The sequence below is a fragment of the Cupressus sempervirens genome, chromosome 1 (genome assembly GCF_028749045.1).
Source record: "Cupressus sempervirens isolate cs-2001-9-10 chromosome 1, ASM2874904v1, whole genome shotgun sequence".
Taxonomy (NCBI): domain Eukaryota; kingdom Viridiplantae; phylum Streptophyta; class Pinopsida; order Cupressales; family Cupressaceae; genus Cupressus; species Cupressus sempervirens.
This window is the reverse complement of record NC_143118.1, coordinates 553,871,025-553,893,030: the sequence shown is the minus strand read 5'-3', so window position 1 is coordinate 553,893,030 and position 22,006 is coordinate 553,871,025. Positions and strand designations below refer to the sequence as shown.

The 22,006-nt window shown below is 36.5% G+C and overlaps 1 protein-coding gene across 1 annotated transcript; it reads right to left on the bottom strand.

Moving 5' to 3' along the window:
* Positions 1-385: 385 nt before the first annotated feature.
* LOC149578647 (NAC transcription factor 32-like) lies at positions 386-2,814 on the bottom strand. The gene is made up of 3 exons (XM_089802929.1): positions 2,072-2,814; positions 1,108-1,403; positions 386-966 (listed from the first exon to the last, which is right to left on the bottom strand). Exons 1-3 carry the CDS (start codon positions 2,232-2,234, stop codon positions 514-516), a joined length of 912 nt encoding a protein of 303 aa, XP_089659055.1. The 5' UTR covers positions 2,235-2,814; the 3' UTR covers positions 386-513.
* Between the last annotated feature and the right edge of the window lie 19,192 nt (positions 2,815-22,006).

The window sequence follows — 22,006 nt, the reverse complement described above, 5'->3', positions numbered from 1 at the left end:
CTCCCTCATAAAACTGTAAGGGACGTACCCAAATAAATTTAGAATTGTAGTCAATATGATCATTTTATTTAATATTCATATTAATTATCTCGATTAAGCTGACCTGTGACTTCGTTGGCATCAAAACAGTTATGAATGTTTTCTGGATAGCGTTGAAATAATTATTAGCTTGAGGATTGAAGTTTTCTTTCTTGTAAATTCTTTGTTTGAAGGCTACGGTCCACCGGGATTCCAAGCAAACTCAGCTACCAGTCACCGCATCACAAGCTTTGGTCGCATTTTAAGCCCCAAAATGAATGGCTAATAATTTACAGGTTTTGCCAGGAGTTGAAGGACATAAAACTGGGTTATAGAGGAAAGCACTGAAATTTCACATCTACCCTGATTTATAGAATAAAACTTGCATCATTAAAATCTTTGTATGCAGTTTACAATCTGAACCAATTGTTTCATTAGTGGTTCAATTTCCTTTAAACCATATTCTCATTTCTTGATCTCAGCCACCGTGGAAGGCTAAGGTAACCAGGTGGATTCGGTGCTCCAGAGCCTGTTTTCAGTAAAGGGAAGTGAGTAGATTTGATGGAAATCATCTACACTCAAATCCATGGGAGTTAAGAATTGGTAATCAGAGAAATCGGTATTGTTGAGAGAGTAGAGATCATCGAAAGCAAATGATAGATTTCTCTTTAGTTTGTTGGGAAGTGGAAGAGGCAGAGCATCCCCTGCATCATGATCAGAAGGGTTATCCTTCCTCAGAATACTCTCAAGAAAGTCCTCCTCCTCTTTCATCTGTGGATGTCCATGAAGGGACTCAAAAGTGGGTGTAGGTGTGGGTGGCACCTCTTGTAACTTCTGTTGGGTGCAAAATGCCACAGATTCCCCTGCTTTCCCCACATCCCCTGCTTCCCCTTCTCTCGGCAAATGACTCGCTCTTTTGAATATGCGACACAGCACCCAATCATCCAGCTGAAATAGAGATGAGAAGTATGTCAGTTGGTAGTCTTGATGATGGATTATAGAATATGATCTAAAATGTTGATGAAAAAAGCAGTAGTCTAATTGAATTCAGAAACAAGAAAGAACAATCTCAACCTTGCCATTACTTACCAGCATAGACCGTTTCCTCCTTGGCGAAGCAGACTTGGGCCAGATGGAGTCTATAAGGCGGTACTCATGCATAATCCACTTGGTTTTGATACCCCTAGGGGGTTTGCCTTTGTAGAACACTAAAGCTTTCTTCACACCCACTTGAAGAGAGCTTCCTGGTAAGACCACAGGCTTGTCAATGCCTGTAGCCTTCCAGTACCCACAGCCGGCTGTCCTGTTTGGGCGGGTGCCGTTCGGGTACTTGCGTTCCCTCGGACTGAAGAAATACCACTCCCGTTCTCCAAATTTAGCCAGACCTGCAAACCAAACACCCATCTGTAATTCAAAAGCGAATTCATCGAAAAAGTACCAAAAAAGAGTCTAATTGATGATATCAGAACATCCAATTGATGATATCAAAACATCTGATTAATGATATCAGATTTCCACAATCTCATACTATTCATTGTTGCTATGTCTGAATTAGATTGTGTGAGAGTTTTTTCATCAATATTTTGAATCAAACTGTATATCCATCATTGAAGTGCTGTAATTGTGTCATCAGCACTTCGGATCACAGAAAGTGATCCATCATAAGAATAATAAAGTGTTAGAATTTAATTACATTGTAGAAATCTGATATTGTTAATGGAGTCTCTCTATTAAAACTGACTCCTCCAACTTATCAACATTTCAGATCAGGGCAATCCACTACCATCAGTGTAACAGCGAGTTGTAGGAGTTCAAAAAAAGTACTCCTACAACTATATCAGCATTTCGGATCATTGGGGGAATCCATCATCAGTATATAGAGAGTTGGAGGAGTCATGCATCTACTAAAACGGACTCTACGACTTTCTATTACCTTGACAAATGATGAAACATGATCCGAAACATCTATACAAAAGCTCTCACACAATCTAATCCAAAAACAACAACAATCAAACCCCAAAACAGAACCTCAAACACAATCAAAATTACTCACCCGGCAAATCCCAGGGCTCAAACTTATAGAGATCAACATCTGCTATAATGGGGACGGGGAGGGGAGATGAGGAGATCTTCTTCCTGAGGTAATGGGTGACAAGTTCTTCATCAGTAGGATGAAATCTGAAGCCAGGAGGCAGCTGAGGATGGGAGGTAGCCATGATTACAAGACAGCAGAGTTTTTGAAATCATCACCAGTCGGGCCACACGGCTTTATTCTTGCCAACGGCCACAAACTCCAAACGGGTCTTTCTCAAAAATTTCTTCCCCGGTACGCTTGCGAACGTGTATTGATCAGTCTCCAATTGAAACGGTCACACGGAAAACAGATCACACCCAATGAAGAACTGCCACTGTACCATACTTTGCCAACTAAACTGCATTGGCAGCGAATGGGAATATGAGGAAAAGAAGAAAAACACCGCATTTGACAGAGTTACGGCTCTGTGGGCTTTGGGGCGTCCGCCAAAACGTCAGTTTGTGGCAACCTTCCAAGACTTATCTTTTAAAAGATCCACGAAATTCCAGATTCATATTATTTTATGTGCCTGTTTCCCATATTCCTACACGGAAACCCATCCTCTGATCCAAACATCCAGATTTTGTGATTAAAAAATTGAATTTTGAGATTTAAAACTGAATTTTGAAGCATAAATTTTGGCTTCTCTGGCTTCCAATTCACCGGGTCTCCGATTTTGCATGATTCAGCACGTGAGGGAATTAAAACTGCCGATTTTCATGCCGGCTCTTATCCAGCATGCCTTTCCCCACCTCCCCAACTGAAACAAAAAAATATATCACTCTCATTTAATTTTTATTTTTTAAAATTATAAACAAATAATTTTTAGGAATCAATTTCAAAATTAATGTCCCAATACCTAAATTTCTCTATATTGTAATGAAAACATTTATTTACATTAAATTTGAAATGAAAAAGAAAACATAGTACAAATGCTGATGTCTCATGAAGACTATGTCCACCCATAATGATTGTTGCAATCTTGATTAACATAATAAACAATTTATAAATTCATGTACACTTATTTTTTAATTAATTATTTGTTTTTTAAAATTAATTCTTACTTTTGTTAAATTGCTAAGAGTTAGTTTGGATTTTGCAATTGTTTTAAAAAGTTATATTATTTTAATAAATATATCAAGATGATTATACATTACTAAACAAATTATAAAAAGACTTTTAAATCACTAAAAGGACCACAAAAACTATTGAGCCAAAATGGTAAAGCTACATTCGGTAGATAGGATCAAATGTCCATACCTAATCTTCTATAACTTTTTTGTTTTGAAAAAAATGCAAAAGAATACAAATAAAAGGTATCAAAATGATGTCACAAACTAGCATAATCTAACCAACAACCTTAATGTGTTTGGTTGTAATCTTCTATAACTAGTAATGGTCAACATGCCCCTCACCTTAAAATGAACATGCTAAAATATCATTGTTTTAGAATGCCTTTAACCATCTACACCTTGCATGTACTATAAATAATATATATGCATTGGTCAACTACATCGACTTTGTCTTAATGGCTAATGTACACTTACAAATATTAGGTTCATTTTTACTTAAAATATCTTCCCATTTTCCCTCTCATTCCTTTGTGAGTAATATCTCCTACATATTGATAAACTAAAACTAATTGGAGAAGAACAAACAACAACACCAAAAACTATAATAAAAATATAAATTAAATTAAAAAAAAGTAACAATAGTCCAACCAAAAAGGCCTCTAAAGCATTTTGATCCTATTTCTACCAATAAATTGAAGAATTTAAGCATCCTCCAACCTCTTGGTGGGTCCTTCAACTTACTCTTTGACCTCCTCAACCTTAAAAAATAACATTTTTAAAAATATTTTGCTTTAAGTGTAGTCTCACATGCCAATTTTGTTAAAGTACATTCAAAATTATTTAGTGCATCGAGCAAGATGCTTATACAACATCATCCACATAATTTGATACATGGAAACACATGCAAGCATAGTGTGGCCCTACACATAGTTGTGCATGCTTGTGCCAAGTAAGACCACACATGTGCAACACATTATGCATTAATATGCACATGTTATAGTACCATATAAATACAACACTTAGTGGCCTTTGCACCATATGACATGGTAGTATAATTGGCTCCATATACTTCTACCACATGGTTAAAAATATGCCACGTCAGATAAAAATCCATTAAAACCACACAAGGTTGATAATTGTAGTCATCAATCCATATATGCCTTAAACCATAAAGTTAAGCATTTTTCAACATTTACACAAGGTCTATTTAAAGGCCTAAATATAGTACTATATGTTAATACCTATATTATACATCTTTGTATTATATCTAAAGAAAAATGCATAAAATTGGATTTAATTTTTCTTTACATTTTCCCTCATTGTTTCTAACTAGAAGTCACATTCTATAATCCACTTGCATTCCAAATGTGCCTTTAGTTTACATTTTTATTGTACATTACACATGATTTGATCTTATTATATTACTAATGAATTTGAAACATTATCCATTGATTCCCTTAAGAATCAAATCGTTAGTATCAAACCTATAATGTTCCTTCATGATAATGCAAATACAAACAATATAGCCAAGGGATTATAACAAACCACATTCATTTTGTGAAAGCTTTGAGAAACACTAATTATAAATAATTGACAAACATACATACATACATACTCTAATGTACCGATGGTGGTATTCACTTAGTGGAAAACATGATGTAGATCACTAGCTAATTCTCACTTGAGATACCCTTGCTATCCCTTCAAGCATTATGAGGATACACACAACATCAGTTTAAGTGATTATACTAGCATGAAGAGTAGTCAATTGAAGAATACCAAAAAAATTCATAATAATTATGTATGCCTATGGGTAAGTGCATGGAAATGAAGGACAAAATGAGGGTTAAAGGTGACCTTGTTTTCTAAGCTTGAAGTATGATAAGCAATTTGAGTTGCATAAACTCAAAGTTTTGATGATATTGTAAGAACATGAATTGTAACTTACTCGAAATCTAGTTTCTTAAATATTAAGGTTTCTAAAAAATGATTAAAACTAAAAAGGAGAAATGTTGTGCACACATAAGACTATTCTTGTTTGTATCATTAAAATGTAAAATAATGCCCAATTTCTACTTCCCAAATGTTGTTATTGTATTAATTTTAAGAACTAGTTGGTTGAAATATAGTCAAGATTAAATATGAGAATCTATGTATATTTTAATTTTTATAGAATAAGCATGTTTGTCACATAAGTAACACAAAAAGAATTGAAATGAATACATAAAGAATGAATCTTAGATATACTTTTAAAATGATGAGTAAATTAAAGGCCACTAAAAAATCAATGTAAATGTATCTAAAGAATATATAGACAATAGTAGAAGAAAATAAAAATAAGAACTATTTGGTTGAAATATTGTCAAGATTAAATTGGAGAATCTACGTATGCTTTAATTTTTATAGAATAAGCATGTTTGTCACATAAGTAACACAAAAAAATTGAAATGAATACATAAAGAATGAATCTTAGATATAAGTTTTTAAAATGATGAGTAAATTAAAAGCCATTAAAAAATCAATGCATGTCTATCTAAAGAATATATAGACAATATCAGAAAAAAATAAAAATATTAATATCAATATATTCAAGAATTTAGAAAAATAAATAGAAGACATTTTTAAATAGTAGTATTCTCAAATATTCTTATAAACTCGATAAATCACATTGGAATTTGAAAGTGATAGGAATAAGAAATACAAGAACAAAATAATAGTTCAATCTTAAAGTTCATCTTTTAGATCTTGCACCAAGAGTAAGATTGATGAGACTGTTTTGAATGAATAACATGAGAATGCTACATAAGGTTCTTGCATCATGTTAAAGACTAGAATGCTTCAATAATGAATGAAAATATCTGGTAAGTATGATTTGGTCCAATAGTAAAGTATGCATGTGGTTGTGATGCACTTTTCATGATATTTTATGAGACTATTTTTAATTAGTCGATGAGACAATTTTGTTGTTGGACTTTCTATAGGAAACACCATGTCTCACCCATAGAGTATTGGGGCTACCAATGGATTGAGGAAAATGTCACCAAAATTAATTAGAGCTTACATGTTTTAAATCATGCAATGCCTAAAGTTTGCAATCAAATCTTTACAATATACCAAAGTTGTTGACAATTAACTACTTATCTATATAAGAAGGTATGAGTTGGAGGGTTATAATGATGTTAAATAATTTAATTCCATCGAAGTTGTACTATTGAATTTATAGGGAGATTGTTGCGTCTATCATTTAGATGAACATATTTTAATTTTATTAATGAATTTTAATTTAGATGAGTTCATATTATTTAAAGATCTAAAAATAACATTAGTAAAATATCTTGATTGATTTTGTCCAGGACAAGTATTGGTATTTTTCTAATAGATTTGTTTGTGATTAAAATTTAGTTTTGTAAATTGTATATTAAAAGTTCTATAATTTTTAGGTGATATATATATATATATTTTAAAATATAAATGAGTTCATTTAACTTCCCTTTCTATTATATGGTGATTAAACTTTTTGAATTTTTTCCTTCAAGATTATTTTACATGAGTTCATACCCACCTAGATTTTAGGTCAAGGAGCTATGGATTAACCAATGTTGAAAAAACTAGCATTGATGTAGAGGAGAATGACTTGGAGACTCCCATGGTCGATAAAAATAGAGTAAGACACAATGCACATTTTCCTAGTGCCATCAAGGCAAGTGCTTACGTACTTGTTGTCCAAGGAAGTTATTTCAATAAGGAATAGGATTTGATAGAAGGGTAGGGAAAGGAGTTCTATTTGTACCATATCGAGTTCTATTAGAAATTGTCCCTCACTTCTTAATACCCAATTGATGTACTCTAGAATCCTTTGAACATTTTTGGAATTTTGGCCCTTGTAAGTAATGGGTTGTTTATCGAGAAAGTTGTGAGGGCACCTTTTCAGGGTTAATTCTACAAACCCCACAAACAGAAATTCTACACACAAGCTTGCAACTAGGACCACCGAGAATACTATCATTGCCATTTATATGGAGAAGGTTCCAACACTTGAGTTTTTGAACACAAGGTTGTAGTCTTTTCTTTCTAATATTACAAGTGTGGGAAGTCCTCATTACAGAAGGGGTTCAATGATAGAAGTAGAGGAGGGGTCCAAGAACATAACCAAATATGACTGTCATCTAAGAGTACATGCTAGAGCTCCTTATTTTGAGGAAGCTAGTAGCGCTTGTCCCCTCAAGGTTATCTTATCTTCTTGGCCATATTATTGAATTACATGTGGACCACCTTCAAGAGATAGTGGCAAAGCTTATAATCGAGTTAGATGCGCCAAAATTGAAATGGATAGTGGTAAGGACTAAGGAATATAGTTTATTTATTTTGATGTAAAATTTAAGGATTAGAGTTTATTTATTTTTGAGCCAACATTTGTATTGATATTATTTGCCTCATTTATTTTGATTATTACATTTTTAGTCTCAGATTTTATGTTTAACATCTTTTTGGTCATGTTTGTAGATTGCATTTTAAAAACAACAATTTTGTAACCTATCTAATGAATAATATATACATCCATGATATCTTATATTACCATTTTTAACCTCACTTAATATAAACTAAGTTGAAAATTTTGCCTCCCACCTCTACCAACCCCACAAACTAATGCTAAAAATACATCATTTTCAAAATCTATCTAATATACTCATTTACATTTTTTCAACTTAACTACAAATAAATATTTTATACAAATCAATCTCAAAATTAAAATCCCAATACCCAAATTTCTATTGAGAGTTATCCTCAATATCCTTGATAAGAACATCTATTTACACTATAATTGAATTTAGAAGAAAAAACAAAATCATAGTAGAAATGCTGATGTCTCATGACACCATGATCATGGTTACAATCTTTGACCAAATTAACAAACAATTCCAGAATCCAAGTAATGTACATTTGATTTGCAATTAATTATTTTTTAATTTTAAAAATTAATTCTTCTTGTGGACTAACGTGCAACCTGTATGTTGGATAAGAGCCGGCATGGAAGTCAGCTCTTAATTCCCAAACGTGCTGCACCAAGAGCAGGCCAAACAGTGTTCTTCAAAGCTCCAATTTTTAACTAGAAAATAGCGATCCGGGAAACATGCGTTGCGTATAAAATAATACGAATGTGGGATTTCATGGATCTTTTAAAAGATAAGTCTTGGAAGGTTGCCACAAACGGACGTTTTAGCGGACGCCCCAAAGCCCACAGAGCCGTAACTCTGTCAAATGTGTTGTTTTTTCTTCTTTTCCTCATATTCCCATTCGCTGCCAATGCAGTTTAGTTGGCATAGTATAATACAGTAGCAGTTCTTCAGCTAATTTCTAGATAAAATGCATCAAAGACGAGAAAGTCAAAAAATTTTTTCTTTTCATATTGTTGTGATTTGTTTCTAAATTTTTTGTTGTTTTCGACTACAAACTATGCAGATCATGAAGATCAAATGCTGAAATTTTTAAAAAAATCCGTGATGTTTTTGATTGTTTTAAAATTGGTCAACTGTATAGTTTGTAGGGAGGATAGCTGTGTCCATTCTTCATTGGGTGTGATCGGTTTCCTTGTGACAGTTATTTTGTTACATTGATGAATCTATGATAGAAAGTGTAATGGGTAGGAAATTTTGAGAATGACCCGTTTGGAGGTTGTGGCCATTGCCAATAGTGAAGTCCTTCGCCATGACTGGTGATGATTTCAAACATTTAGTGGTTTTGTAAGCATCCCTTTTGAGGAGCAATAGATTCTTCATATGGTTTAAATATTATATATTAAGGTTTGATTCTTAAACTAAAAGTGTTAAATAGGTGTTGACTTACATTTTCTAAGTTTAATTTTCACCTTTGTGTGTGTGTGTGTGTGTGTGATGTTTTAAGGTGACCTAGATTCCTTGCCCTTGGCTTAAGATAAAGAGTAGGTGACCCATTACGTCACAAAGAAGATCTCCTCAACTCCCCTCCCAATCTCCTTTATAGCAGGTGTGAACCTCTATAAGTTTGAGCCCTGCAATTTTCCACGCTAGGAATGATGCCTAAATGTTAGGTTCTTTTTGTAATTATTGTTATTTTAGATTAGATTGTAGAAGAGTTTTTTGTATCAATGTTTTGGATTATATTCTATTGGATGTCAGGATAGTAGAAAGCTCTAGGAGTCTGTACTTTGTCATCTAAAATGTTGATGAAATCATAAGAATATGTTATAATAGAGAGTTGTCAAATAGTTTGCAACTGGATTGCTTGGCGACCTACAACATTGATAAAGTTGTTGAAGTCTGTTTCAATAGAGAGCTGCCAATTTGGATTCATACAACTATCTATAGCATTGATGATGGATCTCCTTGTGATCTGATGGTTTTTTTTTGTTTGTTTGTGAGGGGGTATAAATTTATTCAATCAAAATCAAAATACAGAGCAAAGGCCCACGACCCACATCAACACTACATATTCTTGTCTCACACTAACAACTACTCAACAATCCCACTATACTCAGAAGGTAACTCATCCCTTCCACTAATATCCCAACCATCCATGTTCTTTGAAGCCCACTTCGCCAAACAATCAGCCACTTTGTTCCATTCTCTAGGAATATGATGAAAGGAGACAAAGTCTAAGGAACTACAAAGACTTAAAGTCTGTCTGACCAAAGAGGCTAATTGCCAACTAACATCCTCCAAACTCTGATTATTCAACATGTCCACAACAATCTGAGAATCAAACTCACAGATGATCCTCTTCCAGCTTAAAGAGCAACCTCTCTCAACCACAATCTTAATAGCAAGGGCCTCCATCAGATTATTAGAGTGATGACCTTTGTAAATAGAGAAGAGAAAACCCATACCACCATCATTGCCTCTACCTATGCCCCCAATACCAGCATGACCAGGGTTCCCACGAGAAGAACTGTCCGTATTAATCTTCAAGGTCTCAGCCAGGGGAGAAGTCAACCTCCCATCCTAGCAAACCCATTGCTTGACATGGCGAGGTCTTTTTCGAAGGGTACATCCTCATCTATTATCTCCCAGATTCAAATTCCGCACAATAGCAAGATCACCAGGATCAATACTTTCAGACATATCACACTTAGCAAAAATAATCTCCTAAAGCCTACTAAGAATCATCTTCCACAATTGCAAACTTCCTAATTTGGAATCACAGAATATTTTGCGGTTCCTTTCCAGCCAAAGAATCTAGAGAATAAGAGTTGGCCCGACCATCCAAGTAACTCGTAGGAAAGAAGTCTTCGCTAAAGGTCTGCCCAAACTCTCCCAAAAGTCAATTAGAGAGGTAGCATGCATACAACCATGTCACCAAGCCTCTCACCATCTGTGCCATATCTCTCCCAAAAAAGAACAAAGAAAAAACAAGTGAGAGGTACATTCCTTATTGTTCAAACAGAGGAAACAAATAGAAGGTCCCTGGAAACTTTGTTTGCAAAGATTCTTCCAAGTGAGGCATTTGTTCTGAGCTAACAATCATAAGAAAAAATTACATTTGGGCCAAGAGAAGTTAAACCAAACCTTCTTCCACTTGTACACCTCAGCTGGACCATGTAGGTTCCTGTCAAGCATAACATAACTTTGAGCCATAGTAAACTTGCCTTTTGGGCTAGGACTCCAAGCCAAAGCATCCCGCTCATTAAGGGAGCTACAAAACCTACTTTCCAAAACTTTAGTGAGCACAACACAATCCTCCTCAAAGCCACCCACGGGCCACTCCTGAGGGTCCTTCCAGAAAGTCACCTCTACCTGTCCCATACGCTTGACCATCTTAAAATGCTCCACCTTAAACCATCCAACATTAGTAAAAATGTGGCAAAGGGGCTGAAGCTGGGGGAAACTATAAAGAATGGGAGGGTGGCCATGTAAGAATTTGCCTAAGGGAAAAATTCACCCAGGAACTAAGAACTCAAACACAAGCACACAATAGACCAAAGAGAGAGAGAGTATGATCAGAATGACAATGTATTCAATATGCCATAATTAAGAGTACACTAAGAGTGCCTCTATATAAAGGCCTCTCAGGAAGCACCTAGAATATCTCTAGAAATAACCAGAAGATAAGACAACTAAGCACCTTATCCATCATTCTAGATGAATGGATAAGAATGACAAAGTGTCATATGTGTGTAGAAGATTCCTGTGTTGTAGACAACATGTGCTTAAAAGAGGTGCGGACCCCTATTATGTCATCATGACAACTCAGAAGAGTGCACAAACTCCTAAGTGTCTCACTAATAAAATAATGCAAAATAATTAAATAATGCATAAACTTAAGTAAACTTAAGTAAGTGTAATAAGTAAATACTTATTTACACCAAAACCCCCCCTTAAGTGCAACTTAGGGGATGCCCTTAAGCTTACGAAACTAGGATGAAAATTCATAATGGGTCCCGACTACTAGGCCATATTAGGTACCCATTTTCATGCCCAAACTACAAGGTAAAAACACACAATTTTTTTTAAATTAATAATTAAAATGCTCTAAGTTCGATATGGTTGTGATCACAATTAAAGTAAAGGTTCTATACATTTCATCTTAAGTTTATAAACTCTTTGTGAAGGAATACATCGTCAAGATTTTGAAACTTTTGTTATTAGATTGATATCGATCATTAGATACGTTATTACATTAACTTCATAGCAATATACTAAAATTATTTAAATAACAAATTAAATGAATTCGAGTTTAAAATTAATTGAAATATCTAATCAAATAAAATCTACATTTAAACTTATTTTAAATAGCCAATTAACTTTTAAATTAAAACTAATTAATACTCAAAAATTAAACTTACTTTAATACTAAAACTAACTAAACTTTTAATAAATACTAACATCTAACCTAACAACCTACTAACATCATACTAATAAATTAATACTTATTACAAAAAAAACTAAACTACACTTAAAATCTTAATATTAAACTGATCACAAATCTAAACTTAATTACATTTAAAACTAACTTTAATGTAAAAGTTTATAAAATTTAAAAAGAAAATAACATACTAAAAACTTTAATTTAAAACTATTACTAAACTAACATATCATAACAAAACTAAACTTAACACTAACCTATAGTAACCTATACTAACCCTACACCCTACTCCCCATGCATTTCCCAAAGTTCTGTGCGCTGTCCCACCAAACTGACCCTACGTCAGTCTTGTTTCCCCCCCCCCCCCCCCCCACCTTTCTTGTCATGGGTGAAGGCCAAGTTGGCACCCAAGGAGAAAAAGCAAGATTTGCTTTAAAAACATAACATCTTTGTTTTAAGCCCTCCATCAATGAATGAGATGAGTGCGCCAACAAAGAAGATGGGGATGGGGTGATGTCACCCCATTATAATTATATTAAATTTAACACAATTTTTCCAAGCCCATATAAGAGTTGCGCCCAGAAAGGAAAAAGGGAGCATAATAAAGACATAAAGTTTTATAGGTAGAAAATAGATATTAGTTCATATATATATTTTTGGATTTATTTATTTCTTTTGATAATGAAGGTAAGTTTACTAATTTTTTTTTTTTATATCTAATTTTAAATTTAGGAATATCTTCAGGAATATTCTCTGTTATAAGGAGACAATTAAATCCCAAGCCCATACAAAATCTAGAGGGCTTTTGCTCTTGGGCAAACAAATATTTTTTTGTCAAAATTTTTCTAAGTATAAATTTTGAAGTGGATATATTAACCAAAAGGAGATTAAAAAAAAAGAAAAAAGAAAAAAGAAAAGTAAATCTAATAGGACTTCTTGCAAACTAAATAAACCAAGAGATTTAGTTATCCATTTAAGCCACAATGCAAGAATTGATTTAATTCCAATAATCACGAAACTGAATTTTCATTCATAATATGATTTTTTTGTTTTCAACATATAAAGAAACTTGAAATTTTTACCTAATTGAATCAACATTATTTCCATCCTATTTTTGATGTGCATTCATATAACTGAAAATTATGATTAAATCTCATGATAAGCAATATTACTCAATCACCATTTTATTGGCAAACTTGATTCAAAGGCTTAGCTGGGAAAGAACTAGGAAGAAAACCCGGCGTCGTTGCCATTACAACAAGGTTTGAAATACAAATTACATAGGATTTCAATCCCGAATTTTCAACAATCAAATAAATTTCCTTCAAGTCCCTTATCAAGGGATCAATATCATTTTCTGCAACACATTGCTAAGATCGTGGAGGGAACAGAATCTGATCAGGTGTCAACAAGCATGACCAAGAGACAAATCAAACATGCATATTCATACAAGGTTTTCACAATAGGATTCACAATGAATCAAAACTAGGGAAAAGTGGATTCTTTCAACAGGAGAAGTCAGACACAACACCAAAATAGATGCCCAATCGGGGCTATAAATCAAGAACTTTCGTTCTTCCATTTTAACATGCCAAACTCATTCGGGGTTTGTGCTGACAGGTAGGGGCCCATAACACCCTACCCTCTCTCCCTCTTCTCATCCTGAAAAGAGACTCTACACTTGTTGGAGTCCAACTAAAAAGACTTTTCCCAAAATTGGTCACTTCTGCCCTATCCAAGGGTGAGTAATACCAAAACACCCATACAAGAAAACTTCAAAATTCAAACATAAACATGAAAGAAAAGCATTCAACAAACACGGTTGCAATCCTTCCCAACATACCCAACATACATACAAGCATCCAAAAACAACACCATAGCATTTAAGCATGAAACGAGCATACAAATCTGAATAAGGGAGATGAAGAACTCCTACCTTCACAAAGAGGTAATGGCAAATAAGTAGAGCTTTTCCCTTCCTTTTTTCAATCTTCCAAGACTCCTCTCTACAAGTAGAGATTGGGTAACAACCAAAACTACCCCAAGAAGGACCTCTAAATAAGACTCAAACTCAACCACCAAAAAAGGCAATAACTTCCCCCACCCACCTACAAATCTAGAAGTTTCTAACTCAACCCATACTAAGGTTAACCACTAAGTGGAGGTGAGGTGATGCAACTCATGGTAGCCACTTGCAATTTTCGCACAAGTGCAAAAATAGACTTTTTGAGTGACCTCAAAAGTAAAAAAAAGGGGTTTAGGGGTTGGAAAATGCCCCCAACCCATACCCATACCAATACCCCTTGGGTATAAATATTTCATGTTTTAAAGCTTTAGGAATAGATTTGAAACCAAACAAAAGTTAGGAAAATATTTAGGATCATCTAACAACTCTAAAAATGTAGATTAAGCACTAATCTGGATTAAGGATGACTAAACTCAATTAAGAACCAAATTAGCAAAAAGACACTAACTTAATCCAACTTAGGTCCAAAGGTTACACAGCTAACCCTAACTAGCACGCTAAAGAGCATATGCAACCACGGGTGTCAAGTGACACTATAAGAACACAGTTAAGAACATTAACAATTATTGATCACGGAAGAATACATTCATACAACTCACAATGAAATTTAGTTACGAACAACAAGGTTTTCACAATTAGCACATAGGGATTAGTTCTGTTCCTCTGTCAGGTTTCTCGGCTAAAATATCGTGCACACTCATTGCACACATCAGTAGTCCCATAAAATCACATGCACATTTATATATATGTATCAGGAAATCACATAAATCAAAACATAAATCTATAAATCAGTGAGGGTTTCTCTCATCCTATTCAATTCTTAACCATTAAAATCTCTTAAATCAAAGTGTTAATCCTACATTTACTTATTTCATCAACATGCATATACATATGACATTAAATGACGAACATTAAATATTTGAAAATAACATCACACGACATGAAATAATATAATATGTTCAAAGCATCAGATAATGTCTCGACATCTTGAGTCGTGAGTATCAAAATAATAGTAATGTATCACTATGCTACGATGGGTCGGGGCGAGGCCTCACATCCTCCCCCACTAAGCATGAACTTCCTCCTAGAGTTCATAAAAAAGATAAGGGTACTAAGATTGCATCTACGCTGCATCCTCCCATGAAGCCATGTCCTCATCATAACAATCCCACTGGACCCTAACCTGGTCTAGCTCTCGGCCTCAAAGTGCTAAGATCCGTCGAGCAATAATACAGATAGGCTCCAGTGCTAGCTGTCCGTCCGACTCCACCTGCAAAGCATCCCAATCTATAATATGAGACTCATCATAAATGTATCCTCTAAGTATTGAAATGTGAAACACATCATGAATGTGTGACAGGCTAGGTGGCAAGGCTAAACGGTATGCAACAGGTCCTATCCTCTCTAGGATCTCGAATGGTCCAACAAATCGAGGTGCCAACTTAGAGCCCTTTCCGAATCAAATCGGACTCTTGTGCAAACGCACCCTCAAGAACACTCTATCACCAACCTGATACTCTTGATCTGTCCTCTTTGCATCAGCATACTTCTTCTGCCTATCCTATGCCTCTCTTAGGCATTGTTTAATTAGGGTTACCTGCTGCTCCATCTCCTTGACTAACTAAGGACCAATAGACACTCGATCCTCGATCCTATCCCAACTCAAGGGTGTCTTGCACGGTCTTCCATATAAGGCCTCATAAGGCAGCATACCTATGGAGGAATGGTGCCCATTGTTATAGGCAAACTCGACAAGATGTCGGTATTCCTCCCATTTGACTTGATGGTCCATCACATACATACGTAGCATGTCCTCCAAAACTTGATTCACTCGCTCAGTCTAACCATCGGTCTGAGGATGGTACGCTGTACTAAAATTGAGCCTAGTGCCCAAAGCTGCCTGCAACTCTCTTCAAAATGAAGAAGTGAACAATGAGTCTCTATCAGAGATGATCTTATGGGGAATACCATGAAGTCTGACAATGTCTTGCAAGAACACCTGAGCTATGTCTCATGCTGTGAATGTAGTACGCACTGGTGAGAAATAGGCAACCTTGGTCAACGTATCAACTATCACCAAAATGGCATCATGGCGACGAGATGACATAGGAAGACCAGCAATGAAATCTATAGATATAGTATCCCATTTCCACTCTGCAATCTCATGCGGTTGAAGAAGCCTACTAGGATGACGGTGCTTCGCCTTCACCCTCTGGCACTCAAGGCATCTCAGAACTATGCTAGCAATCTACACTCTCATGCCTGGCCAGTGATACAACTGCCTCAAATCTGCATGCAACTTCTTAACACCGAGCTGCGCTACATAAGGTGCTCTGTGAGCCTCAAATACAATGAGCTCATGCAAACCCCCAATGGAAGGTACATACATACGTCCTCTATGATGCAAAAGTCCATCGGACTCCAAGGAATACTCTGAATACTTCCCTTCTAAGGGTCTCTGAGAATGCACTCTCTTACTCACTTCTACATAAAACTCATCGGCTGGTAAATGCTGTAAGATCCGCTCTCTCAAGTCAGTGCAAGTAGTCATAGATGAAAGCTCATGGCACCTTCTACTTAAGGCATCTGCAACCACATTCTCCTTTCCCTTGATGTAATGAACATCAAAATCGTACTCACACAAAAACTCCATCAACCTTCTTTGCCTAGCATTAAGATTCGGCTGAGAAAATATGTACTGCAAGCTCTGGTGATCAGAATGAAGCTCAAATCTATGACTCAGAAGGAAGTGTCGCCATCTCACCAAGGCATGAACCACTGCCACAAGTTCTAGGTCATGAGTAGGATAATTGAGTTCATGAGTCTTCAACTTCCTAGACTCAAAGGAAATAGGTCATCCTTTCTGCATAAGGATTGCCCCTATACCATCTAAAGATGCATTGGTGCACACCACAAAATCTACGGAAGGATCTGGTACTGCAAGAATCGGTGCACTCGTGAGGGCTCTCTTGAGCTCTTGAAAAGCTCTACCACACTTCTCTATCCACTCGTACTTCTTCCCCTTTTTCTGAAGAGATGTGATGGGGTGTGCCAATCTAGAGAATCCTAAAATGAAGTGTCGGTAATATCCTGCTAGCCCCATAAAGCTCCTCACTTCAGTAACACTGGTGGGTGCTGGCCAATCCATGATGGCCCTAATCTTTGATGGGTCTACTGAGACTCCATCACCTGATATGACATGACCCAAATAATGTATCTCAGGTCTGAAGAATGCACACTTCGACAAGCTGCCAAACAACTGATTCTCTCTCAACTTCTGCAATACCTACCTTAGGTGCTCTTCATGCTCTTTCTCGTCATGAGAATAAATCCGAATGTCGTCAAGAAAAACAACCACAAACTTATCCAAAAAGGTACTGAATACTCCATTCATGAGGCTCATGAATACAACTGGAGCATTCGTAAGGCCAAATGGTACCATGGTGAACTCGTCGTGACCATACCTAGTATGAAACTCAATCTTAGGGATATCACTATCCACAATCCTCAACTGATGATAACCTGACTTTAGATCAATCTTTGAAAATACTCGGGCAACTTGCAACTGATCAAAGAGATCATCGATTCTGGGAAGAGGATATCGGTTCTTGATGGTCACTTTGTTCAATTGCCGATAATCAATACACAACCTAAGTGATCCATCCTTCTTCTTGACGAAGATCACTGGTGTACCCCAAGGTGACACACTAGGTCAAATATGCTCCTTCTCTAAGAGTTCCTCCAACTAAGCCTTTAGTTCACTGAGCTCATGAGTAGTCATCCTGTATGGTGCTCTCGAAACTGGCTCGGCTCCTGGCACAAGGTCTATGTGAAAATCCACTACTCTAGGTGGAAGCATACCAGGAAGCTCTGAAGGAAACACATCGAAAAACTCCTGCAGGATTGGAAAATCATCGAGGGATGGCTCCCCCTCTGAATCTTCCTCTCTGTCACTAATGGTGATAGCGAACAACTGACAACCCTTTCGCATGCACCGTCTAAGCTGCATAGCGAAAATCATAGCGAAGATCTCCCTAGAGATACCATCATCATCCACACATTCCACCCTCTTTTTTCGACAATCCATCTTGGCGCTGTAGGCAAAAAGCCAATCCATGCCAAGAACAACATCATAAGAACCTAGAGGGGTAATGCGTAGATCAGACCTAGTGGACATGTCTCCAATCTGCATCTGACAATTCTACACCTTAGAACTAACTGACACTCTGGCTCCTAAGGCTAACTCTACTTCCCAACTAACATCCTGTCTAACTACCACTAGCCCGCAACGCTCCACCACATATGGAGATATAAAAGAGTCAGTAGCTCTGGAATCAAATAAAAATGCAACCATACGACCTTGTATAATACCTGTAGCCTCGATAACTGTGGCCTGATGCTCAGCCTGGCAGTTGTCAACTACTGCAAAAACTCTATGGGATCTACCCATGTCACCAATTGTCGGCTCTGAAAAAGTCCTACTCTGACCACCAGATGCCTGTCCCTGCAGACACTCCCTAGCTATATGATCCATACCACCACAAGTGTAGCATGGTCCTCGGGTATAAGATCATACACCCTGTGATCTAGATGACTGTGGGCCTCCTGACCTGCTAGATCCACTATATCCACCCCTAGAAGACTGCTGAGTCTTCGCTGACTATGATTGTGGGACCTGTACTTTCTAATCTTGCTTGGAACCCTATGACTGCCACTGCTTGGGCTTGGAGCCCTAATAACCATGAGAAGGTTTTTATTGCTACTGTTGCTGTGGTTTTGGCTGCTGAGACTGTTGGCCCTTAGAGGACCCTGTTATATAGTTCTGATTACCTTTCCAAGGCTCGGTTTCTGTTGGGAAGAGTTTCGGTTCTGAGACTGATCCTGTGACTCCTGCCTACCTCGAGTATCCTCAGCAACTAGTGCTATCTCCACTACCTATCTGAAGGTGGTAGGGAAGGCCATCCGAACTGGACCCTGAAGTGAGAAATTCAGACCCATGATAAAGCGATGCACCTGCAGTTTCTTGTCCTTCATGTATTCCACATAAGGAAGGAGCTCAAGAAACCTACTCTTGTATTGAGCTACTGAAAGACCTCTTTGATAAAGAGAATGAAATTCCTCTATCTACTTCTGTTGGAAATGCTCTGACAAGTACCTCTCTCAGAATCTCTTTAAGAAAGACTCCCATGTGAGGGTATCCATCCTCACTCCTCCTATGGTCTCCTCCTGATGCCACCAATTGGAGGCATCTCCTCTCAACTGATGAACTACTAGGGGTGGCTTTAGATTACTCCCATAAGGTCGTAATCCAAAGCACTGCTGTAGGCTTTGCAACCATGCCTCTGCTACTGTCCCCTCAGTGGAACTGGTAAAGAATGGTGGCCCGAGTCCAATCAATTCTCTGATATCATCTCCTATATGCCTAGGAGGTCTGTCAAGTGGGGGTCCTCTCTGATGTATTGAATCACCTTCGTGCTCACCCTAACCCTCTATCTGTCTCGGTGGGGGACTCCTAGTCCTCTCTCTGACTCTGGGTCCGCCTCCTTTGGGTCCATCTGCTTCCACTATTGGAATATGCTGACCTAGCTAAACTACAGTTACTACCCTCTGCTGAACTACACCGATCAATGTCTGAAGTGCATCTATAATGTCCTAGTTCGAGTTCGGTGGTGGTGGAGGTGGAGGTGGTCCATCCTCTTGTCCCGCTGTACCACCCCTAGCCCTACGACCTCTGCCTCGCCGGTTGCTTCGAGTAACAGAAGGCATCTACACAATTAAATATTTGAGTTAAGTTTAGGAAGCACAATGGTCTAAGGTTCCTAGTGTTGAAACACAAGCTCTAATACCAAAATGTCATGCCCAAACTATGAGGTAAAAACACACAATTTTTTTAAAATTAATAATTAAAATGCTATAAGTTTGATATGGTTGCGATCACAGTTAAAGTAAAGGTTCTCTACATTTCATCTTAAGTTTATAAACTCTTTGTGAAGGAATACATCGTCAAGATTTTGAAACTTTCGTTATTAGATTGATATCAATCATTAGATACGTTATTACATTAACTTCACAACAATATACTAAAATGATTTAAATAACAAATTAAATGAATTCGGATTTAAAATTAATTGAAATATCTAATCAAATAAAATCTACATTTAAACTTATTTTAAATAGCCAATTAACCTTTAAATTAAAACTAATTAATACTCAAAAATTAAACTTACTTTAATACTAAAACTAACTAAACTTTTAATAAATACTAACATACAACCTACTAACATCATACTAATAAATTAATACTTATTACAAAACAAACTAAACTACACTTAAAATCTTAATATTAAACTAATTACAAATCTAAACTTAATTACATTTAAAACTAACTTTAATGTAAAACTTTATAAAATTTAAAAAGAAAATAACATACTAAAAACTTTAATTTAAAACTATTACTAAACTAAACTAAACTAACATATCATAACAAAACTAAACTTAACACTAACCTACTTATACTAACCTATACTAACCTATACTAACCCTACACCCTACTCCCCATGCGTTTCCCAAAGTCCAGCACGCTGTTCCACCAAACTGACCCCGTTAGTCTTGTTCCCCCCCCCCCCCCCCCGCCCTCCCACCTTTCTTGTCATGGGTGAAGGCCAAGTTGGCGCCCAAGGAGTGTAGTGCCTGCCCCTAGGTTGCAATTTTTCTGTCATTGTCGAGCTCTTTTAGGGCTAGTTTTATGTTGATGGTTAGCAGCATTGTTTTGAGACTATCAGATATTGTGCTATGGATTCAGTTTATTATGTAATGAGATCACTTAGACTTTATATTTCATGTATGCATGATGATTATTCAAGTGATTTCAGTTATTGATGATTAGTTAGGGGGAATTGTAGGGGGCCAATCACTCCTGGGGCCCCCTACTATTAAAGGGGCCAACCCCCTACAATTCTATGGGCACTGATTAATGGTAGAACTATTGCTTCCCACCCTCCCTTTATCTATTCCCACCCCCTACAATTATATGGTAGTCTGCTGGTATATAGTTGGAGGTTCCCCGCCAGCTTCACTGCAGGGGACTGCCCTACTCTATAATGGCGGGTGGGATGGAAGATAAAAGATCCTCGCAGAAATAACGGTCTAGGGCACTTCCAGTCATTCAAACAACTTATTATGCATTTCGCGTTCCATTTAGCTGCCTATATAACGTGTGTATGCTACATGTAATAAGCACCTTCCTCCTTCTCCACAATCTCTACGGCTAGGACTGGATTTGGATCTGAATCAACCACCTCCTTCTGCATATGGTTTATTATCACATGTGTTTTCTTATGGATACTTACCCCATACTTGCATGTGTATGGTGTGCATGTTTGTTCTTATGTATGGCGTGTTTGATGTGGTTAAGGAAGGGAGTCGTAGTCACCTGCTAGTCGGGATCTACACGATGCACCACTTCCTGCCATTGCCTGTTTAGTTTAGTATATATTGTGCTTGTACATGCGTGGTTTTTATGCAGGTTGTAGGTACCAGGTATCGACTTCTCCGAATTGTCAGGATGAGCATACCCTATCACATCATCTCAATGATAAGAGAGGGGAGATAAATTCTCAAGTCCAAATCCCAACCCTTTAAGCCATTTGTCCTAATTGAAATTAGGACAAGTATCTGAGTTGAGTACCCTCCGAATACGTTGGATAATGAAATTCGCGATATAAACCCTTGGTTTGATTTTGTATGTATTTTGGCTATGATGGATTTTTCGTATTTTATTTTATGAGTCTTTGATGTATTTTCTATTAATTAAGCCTAATTAAAAGATTTAATTAATGGTTTAATTTAATGGAAAATTAATATGATATTTTAATATTTATTTAATTTAATTGAGAAATTAATTAAATAAAATAATTAAATTTGAAAATAAAAGTTATAAGTTTAAATTTGGAATGTAACGATATTTATTTTAATAAT

Coding starts and splice junctions, on each gene's coding strand:
- LOC149578647 (XM_089802929.1), bottom strand. CDS start 2,234: ATGGCTACCTCCCATCCTCAGCTGCCTCCTGGCTTCAGATTTCATCCT. Junction 1,404..2,071: donor TGAGCCCTGGGATTTGCCGG/GTGAGTAATTTT, acceptor TTTGGTTTGCAG/GTCTGGCTAAATTTGGAGAA. Junction 967..1,107: donor GGAGGAAACGGTCTATGCTG/GTAAGTAATGGC, acceptor TCTCTATTTCAG/CTGGATGATTGGGTGCTGTG.